At 41.2% G+C, this 26,291-nt stretch overlaps 1 protein-coding gene across 2 annotated transcripts in view; it reads left to right on the plus strand.

Moving 5' to 3' along the window:
• Positions 1-26,291, plus strand: part of LOC108112585 — a 78,837-nt gene that overhangs the window by 51,384 nt on the left and 1,162 nt on the right. For both annotated transcript variants that reach the window (XM_017222626.1, XM_017222624.2), the window contains 6 exons: positions 5,624-5,676; positions 8,419-9,454; positions 9,566-11,065; positions 25,147-25,309; positions 25,371-25,639; positions 26,052-26,255. In XM_017222626.1, coding sequence (XP_017078115.1) covers positions 8,513-9,454; positions 9,566-11,065; positions 25,147-25,309; positions 25,371-25,639; positions 26,052-26,255 — 3,078 coding nt within the window. In that variant the 5' untranslated portion in view covers positions 5,624-5,676; positions 8,419-8,512. The remainder of the gene's footprint in view (positions 1-5,623; positions 5,677-8,418; positions 9,455-9,565; positions 11,066-25,146; positions 25,310-25,370; positions 25,640-26,051; positions 26,256-26,291) is intronic.

The raw sequence follows: 26,291 nt of genomic DNA on the forward strand, positions 1-26,291 counted from the left end.
GGTTCGGTAGGGTAAGACTGGGCGAAACTTTGATTTAAAGATATTTATGAGAAATATTAAAAAGTTGTTTAAACATTTGGAAAGTTAGGAGAATAAATTATAGTTTATTTTCTAGGCGGAGTTATTTGTAAGAATGTCTTCAACTTTTCTAATATTTCTAATGTTATTTCGTTATATAAAATCCAAAATTAAAAGCAATTTTTATAATTTATGTTCTAGTTACTTTTCTTTTTCCACTTTTGTAGTGTATTTGTACTTTTTCAAACTCAACTTCTAATAGAAAATGGTATATCCGTTCACTTATGCTGATGAAGAGCTGTTAGTTGTGGTCAGGAGTCAGGTGCGTGACTGTATGTGTGTGTGCGTGTGAGTGAGTTCTGCCGCAAGGATGATGATGATGATGATGATGATCAAGAAGAAGAGTAGCTGAATGACACACAATGTTAACCGCACACATGTGCCAAAGATACATAGATACGCCGACACACCAACGCAAACAGGAATGGCAAATATGTATTTTGCGACTTTTAACAGAAGGTCCTGGCTTCTATACGCGCGTGTGTGTGTGTGTCCCGCTGTCAATATTTTATAATGTCATGTGCCAAATTATGGTATCTGCGAATAACCCGAAGCTATAGCTATATGCCCTGCCATATATAATATATCCTACCCATATTTATTTACTTGCCATTCGTTTGATTATCCCCTGCGACAGCCGTCACTCTCGAAATTCATTTGGTTTTATTTTTTTTTTATTATTTTTCGTGATAAAAGAACATTTATGCGCTTAATTGAATGCCATGTAATGTAATTGAATCTATGGCAAAATTAAGTGCTTTAATTAATTTGCTTCTGACTTATAATTTATACACACAGCATTGCTCATACGCCCCGTTGTCGTTGTCTGGGCCACTCTCGCTCGCTCGCTCTCTCTTTTTTTGTGCGCCTTTTGCATTCGAGAGTTTTAATTGCACATTTTTCAATTAAAAACTATGCGAATGGAGGGTGCTGAGGGCTGTGCGGGACTGTAGATTTGTTTATACGATTGCATTGTTTAATTGAATTTACTGTAACAAATGAGAAGAGGCCAAAGGCAGCAGCGAAAAACCAAACCAAACAACGCAGCATCAAAAGTTCACAAGTGCAATTAATTTCGGGCTGTGTGTGTGTGTGTGTGTTTTTTGGTTTTTTTTGCACAGCTCGATTTCAGCTTTTTGGTCTCGCCGTTTCTCCGTTTTCAGTTTTTATTCTCAATTAATTTGGCCAGCCATAAATCAGCAGAAAACGTTGACAATTTAAACGTTTCTTTTTGCTGTTTCGCCGGTATTTATTTACTTTACTTGATATGCGAACTGAAGTGCTTGCCAAAGTAAACTGTAAACATTGTGATTTTTGTATTTTAACAGCTAAAAGTCTAATTGCCAAAGTTCAAAGGGGTTCTTGTTAATATTTGATTTGAAAATTGGTACAAAATTTTAACCACCCAAAGTTAATTGCTTTCTGAATATTTAATATGAAGACATCACAGGATAACTTATTTTTCCCGAGACAATTTAAGTCTGTTGTGGCTTCAACTTTCGTTCAACAGTTAAGGAGATGCCTCAATTGCACTTTGATTCAAGCCACGAAAACTCAACAGAATGTATATTTGTATGTATAGGAAACGCTCTTAAAGTTGCCAGTGGCAACTTTGCTCGTTCATTTTCCTCTGGCAAAAGTTTGTTTTTGTTAGAATAGTTTCGCTTCCGCTTGTGTCTATCATTCAGCTGGCTGTTGTTTCATCTGTCTGCTCTTTTGCATTACATATTCCTTCGGCTGCCGGAGGAGTCCAGGATCCTGTGCATCCGGCTCCTAGCTTCTTCTTCTCCTCCTCCTCTTCTTCTCTGTTGCCATTCTGCCATTTTATGGCAGTTTCGAACAGGAAATGTTAAGCACGGAAATCATGCGCGCCCGACTATGACAACGACATCGAAATGCTTTTTCTTCAGCTCTTCTGCCTTTGTGCATTTTTCCTGTTATCTAGCTGGTTTTTGTCTCGTCATGATGGCTATGTATATATACCGAAAAGTCGACAATTATTTAAGCCATGTTGAGATATTAAATTATTTACATTCCGCTTGCATTTCATTGATGTTCAACTTGTTAGGAAGTCCGCTTTTCTAGAATTTTCACAGCCCAGCGTGACAGTTTACTGTTCATTCTTTTCGCTTTTGTGGAATTTTGTGGAAGATAAAAGATAACCAGCTGGTTATGAATAGAATCATTGTATCTTTGCAACTATGTAAGCTATTTAACGATGTTTTTACATGATTAGTTAGAAGTTGTAAAATGTTTCTAAAAAGTTAATGACTTTAGATTGACACAACATTTATATGCGCATCGAACACAGTACTGTAATCTTAGAAATGAATATACAAAAATCAGCATTTGCTTCCCTTTAAGTCATAAGACAAATATTAGGAAAGATCTAACTCATTCTCAAAATATTTAAGAGCTAGTAAAATTCTGTTACCATTTTAAAGCTCTTCAACGAGTTTAAAATATGCAACTTAACCCATAAATTCAAGAATTTCCACACCGATTAAAACGTTTTCCATAAGCGAATAAAGTTCCCCTTGCAGTTTCCTTTACAATTTGAAGTTTCATTGGAGAAGTATGCACTTCGCTCAACGCTTTGTAAGAATATTGAGTTATTTAAAAAATAAGCAAATAAAATCTGCTTTCTATTCAGCTTGTCAGGAAGCATAATTTTCAGAATTTCCAGAATTTCCACAGCCACCGCATGGCAGTTCTTTCATCATGAAGCTACAACCAGAACTTGTGCTATTGGCACTTTAATGGATCCACATGAAAGGAAGTGAGCTGTATGAGCCAGAAGTGGGATGCAGCAATGGGGGCATTGAGAAGGAGCAGATGTTGCAAGGAAGTGCGGTTGCAAGATGTTGCTTTTGTGTTGTTTGTGGCTTTTAACAGCGACATGAAAATGGCGTCAGCTGCAATAGAGCAACTTCCCCACCAGAGAGAAGTCTAAAGCTAAATAATCGGAATTGAGATTTTGTGAAACGAATGCTGATTGCCAGGGCCCTAATAAGGCTTGCGTGAGTCTTTAATTTGTGCAATTTCTTTCGAAAACTTACTCTTTAAAGGCTGTCATTAGCTAAGCTTGGGTGTTAACTCTAAAAAGTGTTGTGTTTCGAGGGGAACAGGGCGTATACGTAATGTACTCTCAAACTCTTCCTTCTTCTGGCCCCTCCCGAAACACTTGTATGTTGTTTATTTAATATTATACCATCTCCGCCTCTGTCTTGTCTAGACTTTTGAGTGCCTCTCGTTTTTCCAACGCCCTCTCCGCAAAACTGGGTGTGGCCGTGGCTGAAAGGCTTTCGAGGATTCGCGTGGTATCTCTCCAGTGAATGGTAGCCCCCATGTAAAATCTCATTTTCGAGGCTCAATTCTAGGGCGGGGGAGGGGGAGTGCTCCCTATCTGCCTCTCAAATTGCAACTTGACTCGATGCAATTCTTTTCAGGTGCCAGGTGAGACTGACTGCCTTATGTCACGTAGTTGATTGCGATTCTATTGCCCTGGCATTGATTATTGATGCGATGGTCCTCAACTTTGACTCTTTCCTGGGCTTTTTGCCAAGAGCCAAGGCTGTGTGGGAGAGGGTGAAGTTAAAAGAAGCTTCTGTGCTAAATTTAACTTGATTTTGTTAAGCAAACAGAAGTGCAGCTAATGAGAAGGGAGCTTTATAGCATTTGAGTTATGTTGGAAAAATGTTTCCCCTAACCAAAGTCTGCTTTAATGGGAAATCATATTATGGAATATAATCCCTAATAAATCAAATTGATTTACCCAAAAGAGACAACAATTCGTTGGACTAAAAGCAAGTTAACCTTGGAGATTTATCTCTGGCAAATTGCTGTCATAAAATACAAAATCAAATAGAGTGTTTAATTGATTTTCGTAGTAAACTGTTATTTAATTGTATTTTGTACTCTTAACTCATTGTAGTCTTTATGAACAAGCCAAGCGGCTAATAAAATTACCATTTTGATGTTAGATTAAGCTTTTGTGTTAGCCAAATAGGCAAACATAGAGCCAGCAGCCAGCAGCCAGCAGCCAGCAGCCAACCAACCATGAAGTCATTCTGTATTGTTAAAGTCTTAAATTGGATTTGGTTAGCCTGGAAATGGCTGCAGGCTGGGCTTAAAGCTTGACTTGGCAGCGACTTAATTGAGATTCCACCTTATGGCGTAAAACTGATTAATTTGTCACTCGTGTGAGTCCTTTGGCTTGGCTTCCAGGATGAACGGCAAAGAGGAGCCTTGAACGAAGGAACCAGCACTTAAGCTGCTTATGCGGTGTGGCTGTGTGTTAATCCTTTGGCTGCCATCCTGCTGGACATGAGATATTGTCATGCCTGTTACTCTTTCTGCTCCCCACACCCCTTTTATACCAAGTAAACCCTTTAACAAAGCTAATTAGAGAGAGAGGGGTTCGAGCTGTTACTGCTGCTTTCTTTACCTACCACCCCGCTTGCTCCCTTGTTAAATATGACAAATATCACACATACGCTCTGTTGGTCGCCGGCAGTAGTTAGCACTTGATAAATCTTTCTCAAGCTGTTTGTGCTTGCCTTCTGACGTCAGCAAATGCGTGTTATTTTCGATTTCGATTTTTTCTTTGTATTCTCTTTCTCTCTTTTCGTACTTTTAGCCGTGATTACACAACTTTCTACTGTCATCAGCGACCAAAGCGTATCATCGTTTGAAACTTGATAAATGATTGGCTGCCATTGGTGTCCCTGACTTTTCTTGGCTTCTTGGCTTCTTGGCTTGGTAATCGATGGAAAACCTGTCGGCCAACTGGTAGTTATGTCATGACCAGGCTGCAATTACAATTAACTAAATGTGTGGCTGTTGTGTGTGTGTGTGTGTGTGGGTATTGCATGAACAAAAGCATAGCACAATTTTCAGGGCAACCTGTGTGTGTCTTCATATAATTTAAATGCATTATATATATGAATATATATATATATATATATATGTGGGGCACTTGTACATTTGCATGTGTGACCACTTGGCCAGGCTTAACCCCAAGCCAAGTGGCCGTATGCCTCGGGTTTTGTTGGAGGGTCGCGAGTCTAATTAGCCGCTTACACACACACACACACACACGCACAGCGACAGACAGCCAATTAAAATTCCCTTTTAGCCAACCACTGATGATGGCCAAAAGGTTGTTAACTTAAATTAGGGCCCCGGTCTAAACAATTAATTGAGGCTTTGAAGCGAACTAATTTGTAATTTCGGGTAGGGTAAAAAAATTAAAAGAAAAGCTAATAGACTAAGAGAAGTGTATCTCAAATCAAATTATATTTGTAGGTAGCTGAAGTTTTTCATTTCCTGTGTATGGTTAATGATTAACCTGGCAAATTCATTGCCCAACAAGCGTGACTTTCATGCCATGGCTGACTTAAGTTGTTATAAAAAATATAACAATAATAATAAATAGTGGAAAAAGTATAAAATGTTTATCAAACTCTTCATTATTCATGCCGGCAACGTATAAATATTTAAGTTTTTAATAACATATTTAATTTACGACCTTTTTTTGTTGCAGGTTCATTGAGGAATTCAGGCTTTCTAGTGCATTTGCTGGCCATTTGAATTATGGTAAGTTTTCCTATAGTTTATTTATTGATCGCCGCCGGTAATTGACTGGAATAATTCAGTGTGTTCCCTGTTTTTTTTTTTTTTTGCTGCTGTTTGCCACTCGTTCATTCTGGCTCTTCATTAATTCCGTTTTGGCCAATTGACGTATGTCAATTAGTTGGTCTGCTGCGGCGATGATGATGATGATGATGAAAACAAAAACCCATTTGTTGTTCGGGATTTGTGACTTGATTGTTCCCTGATTTTTGCGTTGGAGATGAAGTTTTCGTTGCATGTCATGATTGGATGATTTGACAGTTTCTCGTAGAATATAATTAGCAGCAGCAGCAGCGGATGAGGTGCAAAATTGCTGTGGAATAACAATTGTCTACCTATTTTTGCATATGTGCATTCTGCTTTATGGGCATTCATCAATCTTCGTTTTGGCCTTGACTTTATCCTTGCAATGCCAAACGACGCTTAAATGGCGTTAAATGTAAATGTACAGAAGACAAATTTTTGGGTATTCACAATGTACGCCAAAGGCGATTAATTTTGCCAGAAGGGGAAGACATTTCCCACAATGCCACACAGCAGTCAGTGTCAGCCGCCTGGTGGCTAAAGTGTCTTGTAGATGTCCGCCCCTCGGCAAATTCACCGCCCTCTCACCTTGCTCAACTCAACAGCCCCTCGCCCTCGTCCTTTGACTTGTCCTTGTAGCAACGCTTATGTGGGCGTGGGCAAGCAATTTATCTTTCACTTTTTTTTCCCAGCGCTGCGGCTTGTGGCTTCTTCTGTTCGCTCCACTTTCCCTGCATGCCAAAAAGAAGTATACATTTAAGAAAATATCTTACGAGTTTAGTACAACTTAATTATTTATAACAACTATATACCACTAAATGATACAGTTTTATCTTAATTTAATTAAGAACAAGTTAAAAATGAGTCTTTTTAGTTTAAAAACTGTTTAAATTACAAACATTTTACAGTTTATGGTTTTCTTTAGAAAGTAAAAAAGCTAAAGAAAGGAGAAACCTTATAAAATAACCAAAAAGTAGACACATTTTCTCTGAGTGTCCTTTTCAGCTTCTCGGTTGAGCTCAGCAATTATGCGTAATTCGCATTTTTTCGTTGCATACTTCGTTGCGTTGCGCCGATGCGGGAGGATGTGGGCCAAAGGGGATGACGGTAGGTGGTAGGGTGAACAAGAGGGGGGGCTAGGCGAAGGCATGCCAAAAATTAATATAGCCACATACCTCGAATGGCGGACTGGCATGTGCAGCTTGAGCCAGCTGCGGCTTCTGTTTCTGCTGCCGTCGTAATTAAGTTGAAATTAATGGAAAATTCCTGCAGGTTACCACCGAGTTCAGCGTAACAGTGTGGCCAAGAAGGCGATGAAGGATGTAAGCAAAGAAACAGTGTGGCCAAAATGAAGAAAACTTGTTTAAGTGAGCCAAATATAACCATCTTTGGTTTTCAATTTAATTGGAAATTTAATTTCCTTTTCAAATTATTTTCAGTTTATAAATCCCCAGCTCCGCTTATCCAATTTATAAATGCATCCTCTATTGACCAAGCCAATAGGCATACACATTTTCTGTCTATTTTCATTTATCTAAATTACCAAAATTTGTGTATTTTTCGCTTTATTATTTATCAATTTGCTGGCCAATGGGAAATTTTTTATCAATTTTTTTTTTTTTTTTTGTTTTAGTTTGGCACACTGGCAATTGCAATGGCACCTGACCAGGCTTAAAGTGGAAAATAACTTAATTGACTGAATGCAAATGGGGCGGTAGATCCTCGAGAGACTCCCTCTTCTCCCCACTCTCTGCCCTCTCCAATCCCCTCTGCTTTTCGGTTTTATTCTGTTTGCCCAGCGCGGAGTTTGCAAATTGAAATTGGTTTCCTTGTTGTTGGCACTGCCAATGCAAATTCGCATTGTATAGTTTCTGTCGATTAATTGGCATTAAATTGGCCTCGAATTGCTGGAATTTTAAGGGATTAGCGAAGCTGGTAGCCATTCAAATGGAAACCAATGGCACGAATAGCGAAAGGCCCCAGGAGATTTTGCCGCCATGATGGATGCGAAAGCTCAATCAAATTGTATGCCCCATTGGATGGAGGGTAGCAACATTGAAAGCCACTTAATGTGGTTATACATCAATTGCTGTTCATAATCAAACATTATTCAAACCCATTAGCCAGCGTTGAGATTCTCATTTAATTGTGATCCATCGATTACCCAGATTCCTTCGGTTCACTTCTTGTCCTAAGCCAGAGGAAAACTTATCCTTGGCCAGTTTAAATTCCAAAGGGAAAGCCCTGCTGCACAATGCCAAAATTTTAATCAAAATGCAGGGCCCCTATCCTATTCCCCTTCGGCCAATTGCCATAAATCCAATAAATCCGTAAATGCAAATGCGGATGCAGCTGCCAGCAATCGGATGGAATTGGTAGAGGTAGCTATTGTTTTTGTGGATTGCAAGATTATATTGAATTTGTAAAAATGTTTCCTGCTTTACTTCTATTTCTAATTTTACTCGTAACTGGAATAATATTAAATCCAAAGCTAACTTCGTTTGAACTAGCTAAGCAGTTGAGTTAGCTGCATGGAGTTCCTTGCCAAATCTGTTAAGAGAACGAACTTATTGCTTTCTTTCATCAAAAGTTGGATGTTAAGATAATATTTTAATAACTTCAAGAAAGCCTTTGATTGCCAAGTAACCAAAACTAACAACTTCTTTAACTTTCCCTCAATAGGCCTTCGTCAACATGACTGTGCCGTCGCCAGCCACGGTTAAGCTGAGCACATCCTTCAACGCCAGTACCCTGTTCGAGTGCAATCTGGGCCAGAATGCGGCCACCAATGGCAATGCCATCGATGCCAACTTCGACGGGATTGCAGACGACTGAATTGCATACGGTGCAACAGGTGCACGCGCATGCCACGCCCTCCGTTAATCCACAGGACATCATACACCAGGATCGGAGTCCACATAACCACAATCACGCCAAACTGCCAGCGTTGGAACTGTTGGTTGAGAATAAGATCAGCTATAGTAGCTATCAGCAGCACGCCAAGGATCTCAAGAACCAGAGCCACAATCAAAGTCGATCCAAGAGAAGCTCCCTGAGCAGTCCATCGTCTAGTGAGGATTGTGTTAGTGCTGCCAGGGCTAGTATTTTTGATGACGCCGCCGAGAACTTTGTGATTAATTTCCCCTCGGAATCGGCATCCTCGCAGCATTTGCTGCCATTATCGGAGACGGTACCATTGCTCACCCACATCGAGGCCACGGTGGTGGATAAGCAGCGTTCGATAAGGCTGAATAAGAATAGTGCCTCGCTGATATTTACCAAGAAGGAACTAACCCAGGGAAACCATAATCATCATAACCACCATCATCATCATCATCATCAGCAGCATAATCATCAGCAACAAAGGCGCCAGCATCATAGCAGTTTGTACGGAGTTGGCAGAAAGCCAACGAAGCATCTGCCACCCACAAGAGGTCAACACCAGAGACGTAGTCTACCCCTCAGCTATAACAACAATCTGGTGACCAACGCTTCAACGGGAGTCGGAGGCGGAGGACGAGGCGGTGGAGGAGCCAAGCTTGTGCCGCTCAAGCAGCAGCAGCAGCAGCATCAGCACCACGGAGCAGGTCACACGGCACTACCCACGGCGAACGTCGTTGTTCCCGGTGCGGCTTCGTCCGCCCGCAAACAGCTCTCCTACTCCTGGTACGCGCCCGTTTACAGTGCGCTCGAGGAGGAGCTGGAGCAGGACTCTCGGGTAGGTGAACTCCTTGAAAATGATCCTTCTCCCTTGGGGCATCCTTTTTGTTAAAATTTCGTTAAGAAACTCATAAATCCCCAAACTAATCTCTTGTGTTTATTCCCGCAGGACTCCTCGCCAATCCACAATCTGGCCAACACAAAGCAGCACCAGCGCTCCGCCAGCCAAAAGGCCTCCACCGGCCTGCATGCCACGCCCCGCCACGACCACGCCCACGATTCTGCCGACGCCGAGACGGTTGCGCTACTTGACACACAGACGCGCAGCAAGATCATCATTTCCTCGGCAAATGGCGACGCTGGCGGTGCAGGGGCAGGAGACGGCGGAGGATCTGGAAACGGCGGAGCACTGGTTACGAATGGAGGAGGAGATCTGGAGAGCTCACTGGGACTATCCGGCGGCGGGCAGTTACCTCGAAGGCGTCGCTTCGAGAACTTTCTCAAATCGCTGGTGGGACTCAAGGCGAGCAGTAGTCGGAGTGGGGGAGGAAGTGGAGGAGGAGGAGGTGTCGTTGGAGGCGGAGGTGGAGGTATTCCTGAACGGGAACGTCCTGCCTCACCGGAAATACGAATCACACGCACACCCTCCGAACAGGATGTGGTGCTCCGAGATCCTTCTGGCCGTCAGGTAGCCAACGGCCAGGTACGCGGCAGCCTGAGCATCAGCGGTTCGAGCAGCTCCTTGAATGTGGTCCAGCAGAAGTTATGGCACATCATGCGGCGCGAGGGCAGCGCCAGTAGCTTGCACCAGGAGAAGTCCCAGTCGATTGTCCAGTACACGGGACTGCGAAAGTGTGAAACGGTCCTGGCCCTTACCCGGCAATCGCAATCGCATGGTCATGTCCACGGCTTGAGCCAAAGTAGGAGTCAGGGACATTCCTTGGCTGTCCATGGCAGCGGAATCTTTAGCTCCGGTGGAGTAGAGCAGATCCGACCACTGAATCGTCTGCGGAACAGTGTGAGCAGCATGAATGGCGTAGGTACCTGTTCTCGCTGCTCCAGTTTGCTATCCCTGGCTGCCTCTGGATCACGTTATTCCCTGGCCAATGGCTTTGTGCCACGGCCGGATTCGGCCCTCAATCAACCAGAAGCTGGAGGGGAAGAGGAACAACGTCGATCGCAGGAGCCGCACATCAATGTGAATGCCCAGATCAGACTAAGCGGTGGAACAACTGCAAACTCGACCAGTCCCAGTCCGCCGTCCAATGTCACCACGGCCACTTTGCACTCCAGCTCTGCCAATAATCTAAATCCGGAGGAGCAGCAGCATCAGGCCACCTCAACGGCCGCGACCACGCCCACTACTGACGGACCTGGCGGCGGGGAATTAGGTCCCTTTGGCACTAATCATGCTTATCCATTGACCGTGAGCTCTCTGCTCTCCATGGCCAGTGCGAATCAAGCGGCCCAGGCCTGCTGTGTTCGAGATGGGATTGCCCTAAAGCGTCGTGAGATGCTTGCCTCTGCCGATGTTACGCCCTCCGTGGGCACTCCAGCTACGCCCACTACCAATTTCCAGCCCTTCACCTGCAAGCTGTGCCTCATCGATGTGGAGGACGTGGGCGAGGCGATGTCGCTGCAGCAGTGCGGCTGCCAGTTCTGCATTGAGGTGAGTTTTGCTTTTTATTTTATTACTAAATTAAGATATAAAAATCTATTAAAAATGCGTAATTAGACATCTGTTTAGTCTCGACTTTTATTAGACGAAAAACACATCTCTGTCTACCTCAAACCACATAACTTTAAAAAGCTGTTGAGCAAACATCAGATACAGATGCAGATATTTGAACAAATGGAGAAGTTGGCCAACAGAGAGGATTAACAAATGTCTGAAAAATATATCTAAGCTGTCATGTTCACTTTTCGGTTCAACAAAATTTGTTCAAAACCATAAAAAACACAAAAGGTTAGGTGTTGAAAATATTGTTAGCAGAAAGTTTTCCGACATCAACTTTGTTTTTGGAAGTGAATAGTATAGAACCCAACATGGAACGGACTTTTAACTGATACCAATTACCAATAAATGTGAGAGAGAGAGGGGATAAAGTTTTCCCCAGGCAATTTCTGGAATATTTCTGGCTTTAGCATTGCTAAGATATTTATGAGATAATAATTTCCATTCGACTTTGCGGCTTAGGATAAGAATTCTGATTTTATTCGTTCGCTGCAGACATACAAAAATGAGATGGGAAAATTCTTACTCTAAGCCGCAAAGAGATTTTCTTGTGGGTTTTCCCCCGCATCTCATCTTATTGATTGGGCACCTCCCACCCTCTTCCACACACATGGCTGCTGCATATGTTAGCTTTCTTATTAGGATCTTTTCTCTCCATTTTTCGCAGCCCAGTCCCCTCTCACCTCAAACCCACTCCTCTTCCAGGTGCAGCTATGGGGAAAATTGAAAAATGACGCACAGGCAGACGCAATATTTTGCAAGTGTTAGAAGCGAGTTTGCCGGCTGGCAGCTTAACCCAAAGCTGAATGTTGGGCATAAATAATCAGAAAAGCCAAATGTATTTTCTGATATTTGATAACTTTACGTTCATAGATTAAGCTAGCACATGTTGCGGTAGATTCTGTTTAAATTATTGTATAAATTCCGAATTTTGTTTGGACAGGGAAAAAGTGAAAATGAAAATTTGCCCACAGCTTAAATTCAGCTTAGTAAACTGATTTAGTTTTGTAATCACTTTAAATGCTATGGGATTTTGGTAAAAGGTTGCCATGAAAGTTCTGTACTAAAGGTATTTATAATTTGGTTAGAGCAGTTCAAGCACAAACACAGGTGATTAAGTTGCAAATATATTTAAGGCAAGTTAGCTCCCTTAACCATTTAATGATAGTCCAGAAATAAGATAAGCATTGATTGATTTCTTGTGTTATTTTTTAATCATCCTATCAAACGTTTTATCTTATCTACAAGCTGAGACAAGCTTGTCATTATTACTAACAATATGCCCCGGGTAAATCGGAAAGAAGACTATACTTTAGTTCTGATTAGATTGTTTTAAGAAATTCTATACTTTTCCTTGACCAGTTTCTTGGTCGCAGCTAACGATGTTTTTCTGCATCAGCTAAAAGAAAATATTAAGCTGCATTTGCAAAGCTAATCCACATCATCATCTGCATCTGCATCAGCATCAGCCTCATTTATTCGCCCAATTTGCATAGCAATTTGCTGGCGGAGAGGAAATATGAAAGGAAGTCGTCAGCAAGGGGTTAATGTTGCAAGGTGACTCATCTGAGAAGCTGGCTGGCTGGCTGGCTCAGCACAGCATTTCCTTACATTTTCGCCGATGCAAAGTAATTTCAGCAAAATGCGCTGCGTATCCTGGGCGTCCCGTCCTGCGTCCTGCGTCCTAAGTCCTGCTTTCGCTCTCTCACAAAAGCCGAATCCCCAGGCTCCGGGACTCCTGCTGCCTTTACTTTACTTTTCCATAAACAAATTGCATTTGTCTTGAAAAGGGGCAAGGAAAAAATAAGGAAAGAAAAGTCAAGGCTGGCACAAATTGCATGAAACGTTTTAAATAATTAAGTAAATGATTGTGGAAGTGCAGCAGCAGAGAGCAGGATGGTAGTAGAGGAAAAATTGTATTCTTATTTTCAGCTGCCAGTGAATCTAATTTCATGTATCTAATGTCGGGAATAATTCTTTCTTGAGCATAAATAAATTAGGCAAATTTCACACGTAAGAAGTGCAGGGAAAGAAACTGAAAGAAAGGAAGATGCACTGGGAAAAGTGTATTTACTGTTCATGTTTAATGAAAATTAAATACGAAAGAAATGGGAAATCAAAAATAAGAATGAATCGTAAGGCGAATGAAACACTCATTCTGCATATCAAGTTGTTAGTAGTAAGACCTTTTCTTCAGTGTAACAAAAGCCAAAATAACTTTCGGCAACACTAGACGAAGGCACTAAATAAGCGAGCTTCATTTTCTCGATTTTGTTGCTCAACTTGTGTGCAGTTGAAATTTATTACACGCACACTCACACGAACACCTGGAAGAACACCTGGTGGATGGTGAAACATGTCCAACGGAAGGACGTGAGCACCACGCCCTCCGGCTCAGCTCAGAACCTCGATTCGTGGAAGTACACACTAGCCCGGCTACGTGTCTAATAGCTACAGATGTACTGCCATGTCTTCGTGTCCTGGTTGGTGGGAACACATTTCTCAACCTTAAACTAAACTGCTGCAATTTTGTTTGCTCTTGCGGCTTTGTTCTGCTTCTTCTTCTTTCTATCTATTTTCTTTTTCCTTAGCCTGTTTGAAGCCGCAAATTATTGCCAAACATTGCTCATACACAGCGTTGGCCGCAGCAGCATTCGCCTAATTGAAAACCAAACGAACGAAATTTCAATGCAAACAGCATTTTCATTTGTTTACCCAGTGTGCTTGTCTCATGTCTCCTGTTCCGTGCCCCTGATGTACCCATCTCGCTCCATATAACATTTACGATTCACTGACTTGACAAATTTTCCGCTCTTGGAAAAACAGCAGGAGCGAAGCATGGAAAAATACTAGTCAGACATCAACAAAATGGCCAGAACAGCACAATCCTCAGAGAAGCGTAGAAAAAAATATATATGTGATATTCCACTATGAAAACGGTATGTCACTCTTATGCAGCATCATCATAATTCACGTTTAGTCTGTCCCATACACACACACACCCAAGCCAAAATGGTTGATAAATGCTATATAAATTGAGTTGGAGTCGCTGTTCCCGAGGGAAACTTTCGCCAGAGATTCGTATCTTTATAGGGGCAACGCATTTGTCGCTTCACCATTAATTCTTATCATCAATTCGGTGGGGGGGAAATTGAAGTTCAATGTGGTTAAGTTGTGGTTTTGAAAGGAAATGTTTATTTTTTATGATTACATTTAGAGAAATATATATCCTAGGAAACTTCGATTTTTCTTTTATTTAATATTAAAGTTATGTCAGCTCATGCTCTCCTATCAAAAGAGTAACACTTTGTTAACATTTTTCCCATAGTTTGATTTCCATTTTCTACCACTTTGTTTTTTGTTGCCCGCTCCGCGTTCAGTTCAAATATTTTTCAACTGGCTTGCTAAGAGCAAACTCTTCACGTGGCACTCATAGTTCTCATGGTTGGCCCATCCATCTGCATGTAACATCAGGGAGATGGAGATGGCGATGGGTGGGTGGGAGCTAGTGCTGCTGCTGCTCTCCTCCGCTGACTGCGCATGAAAAATAGCGACGCTTATTAAACATGCTCGAATGGACAGCAACGCATCCTGATGACGAGGGAGTGGCGCTGGAAGAGCACTAAACTGGTTGAAATTTATGCACCAGCGATGAGGTTTAAACTCTGCCATTTGATGTGCCACCAGTGGGGTTTAAGTGGTTTAGAGGGGGGTAGGCGAAGAGGTGGTGCGGATTTTTATGAGCATTAGTGTGTTGTGCCAGCTCTCATTAGTGTCTGTGGGTGTATGTGTGTGTGTGTTTGCTAGTGTGTAATAAATTTAGAATAAAAAGAGGTCCTCCGACAGTGGGTCAGGAGATATTGGACAAAAGGGGAACCAGACAAAGTCGTCGTCTGGCCTCAATTTTATGTCTCTTTCAGCGACTTTGGATGGCGACTTGGACTCTGGGATCACGGACTACGGGTTAAAGTGTGCACCGCCGCCGCAAAGTAGGCAACAAATTGGAAGTTATATTACCCCATGAACTTATATCCAGGAATGGTCGTAAATTCGTATCAAATTGAAACACTAATTGAAGTCAAATGTGGCCTAAACTCAATATTGGTCTCATTTATGATCAGAGGAGAATATTTTTATCAATTTCTCTGGAGAATATTTTCTGATTTTTAAAGAATTTTCCTTACATATTTATCATCAAAATCAACATGTGACAAATCCAGCATTGCTGAAAAGACTTTTAACTATGGTCTGAGTGTGTTTTCTATTTGTTTAGCTCACATTTCATGCTGCTGAAGGGAAAGAGCCTCATTTTGCAATTTGTTTGTTGGTGTACAGTGCAACTCCTTTCATTACTGGCTGCTGCAGGATTCACTCATTCTGTGTTTCGGTTTCCTTTTTGTGTTAATTGAGCTGCTCGACTACTGTTCCTGCTGCTGCTGTTTCTGCTTTTTCCGATGGCCACAAGCTGAAAAGTAAATTAACACGGAAAAAGGCGAGCCTGAAACAGGAGCACAGCCACCTGACTGTGCCGTAAACGCTGCGTATACGTTATATGCGCCATATAAAGCGTATATGTGTGAATGGAATTTACCCAAGAGTGGCAAAGGAGGTAAAAGGGAGTAGAGAATGGGGTGTTGCACCATCGTCTGCGGTGGTTCTACATGAGATGGAGGCATTCAAAGGGAAAAGCCAAGCGAAACAACACGCGAGCAATTAAAATGCTCAACAACAAATTGCTATCAAGTACTCAAAATTCAAAAGAGAACAGACAGGCCAGTGAAAGATGAGCGAGAGAGAGAGGAGGGGAGGGGAGGTGTTAAGTGTGAGCGAGAGCGCTAAAGGCGGCAAGTGGGGCAGGATTTATACATAAACAAATAAAAATCAAGGCAAAGTGAAGTGAGGATTGATTAAAGCTGTTCGGGAATATAAATTTACTGGATAAACTTGATAAATTTATGGAATTTCTTCAAGTTTAATGATTACAAATTATGTTTTCTTTTTTATGTATACTCCAAAATGATTTAAATGTATATTATAATGATTTCTAAACTTAAAAGGAAACTTAATTTAATTTACCCTTAGAGAGTTAGCAATAAAATGAGCTCAACTGAGATCTTTCGAAGGACCAAAACCCCATAAGTAGGATCTAACTTTACAATCTCTTTATGGTCCTTGGTCTCCTTTAATTTCGTATTTGATTTGGGAATTTATGAGAGACAACAAGGGCTGAAATGATTTCATTTAGATTTACTTCCCAACAGAAATTGGCGCCCCATTGTTCAGACGTTCTCCTAACCACCCAGCTCCACCCCCTTCCCATAACCCACAGCCAGACCAATGCCATGTTGGGGTATCCCAGTGAAAAGCCAGTGAAAATTTATGACTACCAGCGAAGACTGGCTCAAAACGAAGACATTCGCCATGGGAAAGTGAGGAGGCCAAAGACTCGCTGGGGTCTCGCCTCGTAATTGCAGTCAACATTTTAGCATTTTCAAAGCAAAGCGAGAAAACAAATAAAAACAACAGAAAAATGTAAAAGGGGAGCACGTGACTGGCATAGAAACCATTGGTAGGGTGTGACCTCTAACCCCTATCCCCTATCACCCTATATAGCCAACCTTCACACCCCCCGAATATTCGTTCTCTTTATCTGCCAGAGAGCAAAAAAAAAAGAATACTTGTAAAATGTAAATGTTTATGGCTGGAGAGGCGCGAGAAAAGAGCTCTTGAAAAGGGGGCTGTAACTATGGGTGGAATGAGGGTGGTGGAAAACAGCTTGTACTGGAAAATATTTCTAAAACATATTCATTGAGGAAGATAAATGTTCAATCTGTGACTATTTGAATTTTATCACATACTTCTGATACTAAGGGTTTAGTTTTTAGACTTTGATAAATCCATCTACTCTAAATGTAGGTCAGGAAAAGCTTTGTAGCTTTTTCTCTCAGTGCGTCTGGTTCCCCCTCTTTTAGTTTTGGTTATGAACTTGTTGACGTTTGAATTCCGCACTACTACGAAATGCAAAAAGCACTCTTGGGACGCCAAAGAAGTGGCGAAGCGGAGGCGAAAGCAATTTCCGGTTGGGTCAGCCATTTTCCCGCTGCTCTGCGCGTCATTTCCGGGTTTCTCAGTTTCCATCAGTTGTTGCTTCTTTGTGAGCGCATTTATCTTGGCCCAGAATTAAAGTGTTTTTTCGGCCACAAGCATTAGGTTAACGTGTGGAAAATTGGCCAAATCCGTTTGAGAATCTGCCGCCTTATTTTGCGTTTTTTGCGTTCTTTTTGTTTTTCTTATTTTCTCATTTGGTATGCAAATGTATGCGTCAATAATGAATTGTTTCGCTGTTTTTCGCTGACTTTTGGGTTGGAGAAATTGAAATTGGAATTTTGGGCTCGTAGAAAATTGGCTGGCAAAATGTTTGCTTGCTCTTTGTTCGGTTTGTCGAGCGATTAATGCGGCAAATTGGCAGTGAAATTGCGGAGGGTCAAAGGTTAGAAAGCTAGTCCCCCATATCACTTGTCTACTCTCCTCTTTGCCCTCGTGCGTGCTATTGTGTGTGTGTGTGTGTCTCTATGTGTGTTTGGTATGTGCATGAGTGTAGTCTGGTCTGGACAGAACGGAAGTGTTGGGTTTATCGCAACGGAAGTGGACAACTGCATTGGTCAGTTGGTTGGGCAATGCAGTCCTTCGTCCTCTAATCGCTGTCCAGTTTAGATTGCTCAATTGCGAATGGCCAGGCCAGTCAGGCAGCCAACTGTCCAGCCATCCAGCGAGGCATTCTGGCTAAAAAGCCATCCGGGTAGGCCCAAATGCTTTGGCCACTTAATGAGTGGCATGTGTGGTCGCTGGCATTCGCAGTCATTTGCGTATGCCATTTGGCCAGGCCAACAGCTATGAAGAAGCGATTTTTGTTTCTCTCTTTTGGGTCAAAAGTTGCGCTAAAAGCGGTCAAAATCAAATCCAGTTCAGTTTGAAAAACTTTCAGCTAGCCTTGAACTTCTTGTGGAAATTGAACTTCCTTCGATTTCCATCAACTTTCATTGCTTCCCCCTGAAATGTTTACAAAAAGTTATTGAATTATCTTAAGGGAAATGAAGAAAATCTTTGGTAACTTTGGTAATTAGATTTTGAGTAGTTTGACTAGGGAAAAGTAGATTGCATTTGAAGGGAATATTTTTGTTTACTTTTAGTATGATTCTTTAATAACTTTATATCAATAAATGTTTCCCCATTAAAGCTTAAACTATAAAGTTCCGCGATAAAGCTGGTAAATCAAGTTTTCCCAACAAAGTTAAGTCAGGAAATTCGTTGTGCTGTTTGTTTTGTGGAAATGCTGGTAAGTTAACCTGTGCGCTGGCCTAGTTAACTTGAATGCTGACGTTGCCGCAGGCTGTGATTGGAAGTGAAATTTCGCTGACCGGGCTTAAAGGGCAAAATGTGGCAAGAAGGAACGTGGCTGAACTCTGAACTGAATGGGTTTTTGTGGTGGTAACTGTAGATGATGTGGCGCTTGTGGCCCATTGTATTATGCCGAGAATCTTCCATCTTTTCCTGTTCGGTTTATCAGCCAAATTCCAGCAGTCTAAACTGCAATACCCCGAAACTTTTACAAGGATATTCATAGTTTCGGTCTCATATTTGATGACATGCAGCACAGTTTGCTTTTTGCACTCACAAAACAAGTTGCAAACAAGCACAAAACTTTGCCCCTTCGGCTGTGGCAAACGCAACAAAAGTTGTGCCTCGAATGGTAACCGCTACTTGCTATTTTCTTTACGACTTCTTTTAATATTTATACTTTTTGTTGGCCGAGAAGATGCGTTTTTGGTATTTTATATAGTAGTAGTAGTAACAGCGGGAAAGGCAAGCCAACTTGGCCACATACAAAAGTTTAGACTTTTGTCGAATCTAACTGAAAAATGTAGAAGGATTTTCCCAGCATTCTTCTCCTTGCGGGATATGTGCAAATATGGAGAGGAAGAGAGCGATACAATGTAACTGCAGGGATATATATATCATATATATATATATCATTTACACCAGTCTGTTATTTGACTTTCGCCCTGCGCTCGCCGAAATTGAAAAACTTTTCCGGTGCGTGTGCAAGTGTGGATTGCATTTTTCAGCATCTTTTCTTTTTGGTTCTTTTCCCCTTTTTTTTAATTGACTAACTTGACTAAAGAGGGTGCCGAACTTGCTGCACAAGGGCTTTGAAAATAGTAATAAAAAATAAAGAAGGAAAGCAAACAGGGAACGCATACGCGTTGTCAAATTGAATTTTGATTCAATTTGCGATGGCATCAGCGCCCTGCAACGTCAACGTTGCCAAATTGCATTTGCACATTTTACACGTGGCTGCCGTTGCAAGAGCATATTTTCCTCATTTCGCGAGGTGTCAAAAAAACGCTTTCACCTGTGAATTTGAATTATTCACGAAAGCGCTTGAGTGCGGCATATAAATTTTTGGAATTCAGGCACTCCCAGGATCCCAGGATGTGCAATGTTTAACTTGCTAAAAAAAAAAAACGGTGGAAGTTTCTTTTTTTTTAGACTTTGAAAACATGCAACACCTGCTTATATTTCATTATAATTAAATCTATGGATACCCATAAAAGGAAAAGGCTTACCTGTGTACTTTTTACGTTACAAAACGATTGTTTTAACCAAGAAATCGATACATTTCTTTGTGGAAATATAAAATTAATTCTCTACAGAAGCAATATTTACGGAGAAGTGTACATAAATTCCTTGCTATTGCCATTACAATCCCATATTCCAAACAATTTATGATAAAAACTTTAGTTTTTGTAATAAAATTCTACAGAATCTCAGCAAGAATCCCTTAACACTGCAACTCATGCATGAATCATATCAAATATTTCTACTTAAACCCGTTGTATGCCTCAATAAATTCCGTAACAAAATCAAATTTGTATACTACAATGTCAAACATTCCAGAACATGATTCAATCATGCAAAATCCGTAAAACTAAAATGGCTCGCTCTCTCATTGCAATGAATTTCCCATTCACATGAAGTGGCTTTCATTTGGTATTGAAGACTGTAAATTAATTCAACTGCATAAAATCGAAATGAAATGGCCAGCAGGCAATAAGCTGAAAATCATCATCGGCAATCAAGTAATGTGGCGTGTTAAAAGCGCTTAAAAAGAGTTCCTGCTGTTATTTGGTTGGGAAAATCAGTCTATTAAAAGCCATCATTTCATTTTGTCAACTGGCCTGGCCAGAAGTGAGCAGTCACAAATTGCATTTAAATAAGCCAGTGGAATTTGTATTTTTGTGTCTAGACCGGAAATGAAAAAAAGGTTATTGCCATCGTTTGCCATCGTTGACACCAGGTGTTTGGGCCGCCTATCGAGTTTCGGCCAGAAATTCCAGAGATGTCTTTCAAGCGAAATGAAATGTAAACTCAACCGAGTTCTCAAAAGCCTGCCTTTCAAGTGCTTAGCATAATTTAAATAATTTTTTAGCCACAAAAAATAGCCAGAAAAGTAAGAGGGAAATGGAAAAGGACTTAGCAAAATCCGCTTAACTGAGGAGATGTCGGGCTTAAATTTAAACTCTTCTCGTGGTATTTTTTTTTTGTTGTTATCAAAATAGTTGCTTGCATTATCAGGGAGCTGGCATTAGGGCTGGTTCTCTCTGTCATGGACCAAGCATTTCCAATCAATTGAAATTCAATGCTCCAGTGGAAAGCAGGGAGCGGAAACGGAAGTGGAACTTTGGACATGCAATTTAAATTCAATTTTACACACAAACAGCCAACACAGGGAGGGTGCCAAAAAAGGAAAGAAGGAGCAGGTGGTGGGCAGCAGGATATGGTGTGGATCTCAATTCTGTGAGCTGCTGGTTGCCCCGGCTTTTATGACGATTTCCAACACAAATGGGTTTCATTCGATTTGGCCACGACGTGTCCCAGCAACAGGGACAGTTCAATGTCAGGCCAGGACCAACGAGGAAGGCTACCATTATTTATGGGAATCGCTGGGGAGGTTTAACAATGGCTGTTATTCTTTGCGCTTCGCCGGATTATAGGGTATCAAGTATGTGATTTAACAGTGTTGGGTTTATAGGGGAGTAACTAGGCGAGAATCCTTAATAAGGAAGAAATAGATTATTAGAAGCATCTTCTACATAACAATAATATAGAATCATAAAAGGTAGATGTTTGATCAAAACAAAAACTCAAACAAGACAGAATATCTTAAACTTTTGATTATTTCCTAGAGCTATCTTAAAGAGCATCTAAAATTCGTTATTACCTCACCTTCTGTGAGTGCTGTCACTGGTGTCCTGTTTCTATTTCTACGACTATCTTCATATCTTTAGCTGGGTGTGTCGCTTGTTGCGCTTGCATTTCAATTGATGGCACCATCATTAAATTTCCAATGTTTATCCCGGACCGCCGCCTGCTGAATTCTAAAAACAAACCACCGCATATACTATATCTGTCTGTATGTATGCGATTCTATCCTCTTCCTCCGTTTCCTGTCACACAAACACTGACAATATTATGTGGCAAACAAGTCACAACATCAACTATACTGCTAAGCGGATTGGGTTACTGGTCGCGTCTAATATCCTGGACGCTGACAATGTTGTCCTGCTCCTTTGTGATGGGATTGACTTAATGCCAAGTTGGCAACTTGGCAAGGAGCTATATATAGATGAGACACCACACATCTGCTGTTGATTCAAGACGCTCCTGGGTTAGGTACACTGAAAGGAAAGGTAATATTGTTTTCACTTCTTACCTATTGTGTCTTGATTAAGAGCAGTGTCCTTGTATTTCTCATCATCATGGCTACAAAAATGTTATTAGTTTAGTTTCCTTTTTCCCTAAGAATCAAATTAATGACTCATTTTTCTTGCCATCTATATTCTCTGTGCATCAATTACCAATTGGCAATCAACACGTCCCTGGGCGCTGTTGCTGCTGCTGGCCGTGTAAATCAGGCTAATTAAATCAGAATGCGGCATTAAAAGTTTATGGTGGCTGTGGGCCAGGGACAGCAAGAACATTAATGTAATCATTTGCCATAAATTTGCATTTATGACGCGTCTTGTGCACGTTGTCGTAGCAATTCATTTGCCGGTCAGCGATCCTGTCATCTCAGGACGTTGGGAGCACGACGTGGACGAGCTGCTGGCGTATTAATTAAAGTGTCGCCGCTAATGAGTTAGATTAAAGCGGGCAGATGCGCGAGTTTTCTGGCGTCAGTTCCTCGCTTTCATTCCGGGCGAGCGTGCGTGTAATTGGCAATATCTGTTGGCCAGGATTACACCGGAAAATGTCTGTGTGTATCTTTAGATGTCTCTGTGTGTGTGTTTAAGGATGTGGGTTTTTGGGTCTGGGACATTCATTAAGCTATTTATGCACGATGTCGCCTAATGGGCTGGAGTTCTCTCTCTTCCCCTTTTCATGGCTTACAATTGCCAGGTTAGGCGCAGATAAGTATGCTTCAGTAATCTTGACAACGATTTAATGCAAAAAATCTGAATTTTGTTAGCCAGATTAAAGACTATAAGTAATTGAAGTATTAAACGATTTTATTACTCTTATTAAAGAGGAGTACTAAACAATTTTTATTACTAACTCTATTTATGCAGTGTTTTTTATGTTTAATTACTTTACAAATATTTATTCCGAACTAAAGAAAGTCGTTTTTAACCCAACAACATTGTAAATGTGTTAAAAAATACATTTCTGCCGTCTTGTTTTCTTGTAATTTCCTTTCAGACTTTGCTTTTATTTGATTGAGTTCCTTCCTAGCGTAAATAATTTAAATTGACGAAACTTCTGCATTCAAAAGAGAAAATCCTAGGACAAAAAATAAACAAAAAATCGGGCATTTCGCTTTAAACATTCCATTTTGCTAAGAAATCGCAAAGGGAAAGAAAGAAAGAGCAGTTCATGGCAAAAATATATACACAGCAGTCATACATCAGAATTATTCAGCAATAACTATGGAAATGTTTATAACGAGCAAGTCATCTGTCTCTTTCCGAGAGCTGCAGCTGATAAAATAAAATAAATTCGCATATTAAATGTAAACTTTCTGCATCTTCCTCTCTCTCTTTTTCTCTCTGTCTCTTCTCTGTCTTCTCTGGCTGGCACATATTTTATGTCCCTGAACATTCGCCAACTGACATTATTAATACTAATTTATACACAACAAGCCTCAGAATCTGTGTGTGTGTGTGTGTGTGTGTTTTTGTAATCTTGTTGCGGCAGTTGGCTTTTTAAATGGCCTACACAATTGTTGGGGCCCACAAAGGTTGCCATGGGAGTGCCTTAATATGGGAAATTTGTCTTTTCAATTGTGCATGTGCTGTTGGCCTCATAAATGTTTTATGTGGTTATATCCAACATTTATTCGCTCGACAAAATCTCTTTCTCTCTCTCTCTATCTATCTATATCCCTCTGTAAAAGCCATTTCAAATGGAATTCTTGTGATATTGATTTTCGAGAATTTAATTAAACCCTTTTGCCGCCTCTCCGATGTATTATCAATAAATTTGTGTGCCAAAAACCATAATCCCCGCCCGTATTTGTAGCCCACCGATAAATCGAAAAGTATACATTTGGCCCCACAAAGGAAGGAGCTGCTGCAGCGGCTGTGTCAGCCAGGAAATGCCAGTAGCATTCAGCTGCACCACAATCCAGGCTGCTGGCCACTAAATTGTGGCACCAGCTGCTGGCACACGGCCATCTGGCCAAAAGGTATCATCATCATCTCGCTCCCTGTTTTACCAGCTCCCCCCAGCCATATAACCCCTCCAGCTAGCTGCATTTCCAGAGTCCCGGCTATAAAGCCTTTGCCGCGCATCGCAAATCCGGAGGCTGTGGCTGCTGTGGCCTGACTGACTGATGGCCAGGTGAAGCCTTCAACGCCGGGATTAAGCGGAGCTGGGAGGGGTAGGAAAGAGTATAAGTGTGCGCACTGAAAAAATATTACAATTATTTATAACAAATAGTATTTAAAACTATAGCGACTTTAATTATTTCCACTTTGATATCAACATAAAAAGTGTTTTCTCAGTGGAACAATTTTGGTTATTTTCTAAGATATTTGTTTTTATAGAAGATAAATCATAAAAACCAAAAAAGATTTACCTTATTTATTCTTTAAATTTGAATTTTATTTACCATTTGGTGGTTAAGAAAGTTTCATATTGAATCTTCTTTATATCAGTTAAATTTGAAATTTTCCCTATTTTGGACAACTCAAAAGCTCCCCGAAATGGTCCAAGAAATGTAATAATTTCAAGGTATCTAATATGCACACAAATTTTGCAGAGTGCCTTGTGCAGTTTGCTTAAATGAAAACTTTCATTTGAGCGAAATATCTAGTTTCATTATTGCAGTTAGCAAACAGAAAGTTGCCAGCAGTAGCCCAAATTCGTCGAAAGGCCGTCGAGAGAAAGGAGAAATTCACTTTTAATTATTTACGGCTAAACAGAAAGGAGGAGAGTTGGCCGCAGGAGACACTTTTTGTGCTCTGGACATAGAAACTTTTCACCAAATGCCGTTTGCCTGGCTTTCATTTGCTGTGCCCTACTACCCTGTCATGCCAAGGGAAGAGGCAGGGAATTGAAAAAAGGGAAAATATGGTTGGTGTCGAAGCATTTGAGAGTTTCCTTTCGGTTCCGTTTGCAATTCCATTACTTTAATGTGCCAGGAAGGAAAGGGAAAACTTTTAAATCTTTATTTATAAAAGCTTCCGCACAGGCGGCAACTTTTGTGTGTGCGAGTGAAAATGAAATAATTCCAACAGCCACAGCTTTGCGGTGGGCCATGCGGTTTGCCTGGCCAAAACTATGCCAGCCAAACTTGCTAAATGCCCTGACAAACTTTTCCCTCACCACCAAAAAGGGTGTGGGAGAGTGAGCTATATAGTTATATACATATATATTTTCGGCTTAATTTGGATTAGGCTTAAGACGTGCAAATTGTTTAGCTAATTCATCGCCTTATTCTATTTCCCTTGCAGTGCATGCAAACCTATGTAGAGTTTGAGATTTCCGAGGGCGCCTACGAGATCTCATGCCCGGACGCCAAATGCCCGGCTCAGGGCGCCATTTCCCTGCCCGAGATTGCGAACCTAACGACAACGAATCTGCTGAAGAAGCACCATCGCTATCGGCTGAATCGAGGTAAGTTTTTATATTTATTTTTTCCAAAAAGAAATTCTTTAATTTATAATTTCTTTGCCAGAAATCGAATTGGACAAGACGCGCACATGGTGTCCACGAGCTGGTTGCGAGACCATCTGTATGGTGGGCGGAGCAGCACAGCCCGGTCAACCGGGCGCCATTTGCCAAATGGACGAGTCGCCGTCGACCTCGCAGAGCTACAGTCCACAGCAGGAGGCGGCCGGAAGCGGAAGCGCAGGTGCCGCGACCGGAAACGGAGCCGCCGTGCTCTCGGTGTCAGTACATTGTCCCTCCTGCAAGGACGAATTCTGCGGCCTCTGCAAAAAGGCGGTGAGTGTTCCGGCATTGTGTTGCTTTTTGTGTGGTTTTGCGATAAACATGAAACAAATAAAAGCTTTTGTTTTGATTCAAAAATGATTTTAAATATTTCAAAAACATCAGAAGATAAGCAGATTGCCAATTACTGTTATGTATTTATCATGTTTTAGTTATTATAATATAATTTTAGCATTTGGGGATAAAATTAAAAACTGCAAAAACAAAACATTGCCACTGACATTTTTAAATAAATGCGTAACCAACAAAAAAATGATTACGAAAGAGAAATCCCTAAACTAATGTTAGTCAAGGGGGATTTTGATGTTTTTTTTTAATTTTATTGTCGCATATTTTAGTAATTACTGACATGTGTTCTAATAAATGTATTTCGATTACTAATTTACATTGTTTACTCCTCCTCCAGTACCATCCAAACGTAAGTTGCGATGAGTTTGGACGCCGACTGGTTGCTGATGGCCAGGATGACATTGGCATACCGTTCGACAACGAGCTGATCAAGTTGTGCCCCATGTGCGCGGTGCCCATCGAGAAGGACGAGGGCTGCGCCCAGATGATGTGCAAGCGTTGCAAGCACGTCTTCTGCTGGTACTGCCTGGCCAGTTTGGATGTAAGTTTTTGGAATCTTTTGTATAATGGTTATTTA

The sequence above is a fragment of the Drosophila eugracilis genome, unplaced genomic scaffold (assembly GCF_018153835.1).
Source record: "Drosophila eugracilis isolate 14026-0451.02 unplaced genomic scaffold, ASM1815383v1 contig_90, whole genome shotgun sequence".
NCBI lineage: Eukaryota > Metazoa > Arthropoda > Insecta > Diptera > Drosophilidae > Drosophila > Drosophila eugracilis.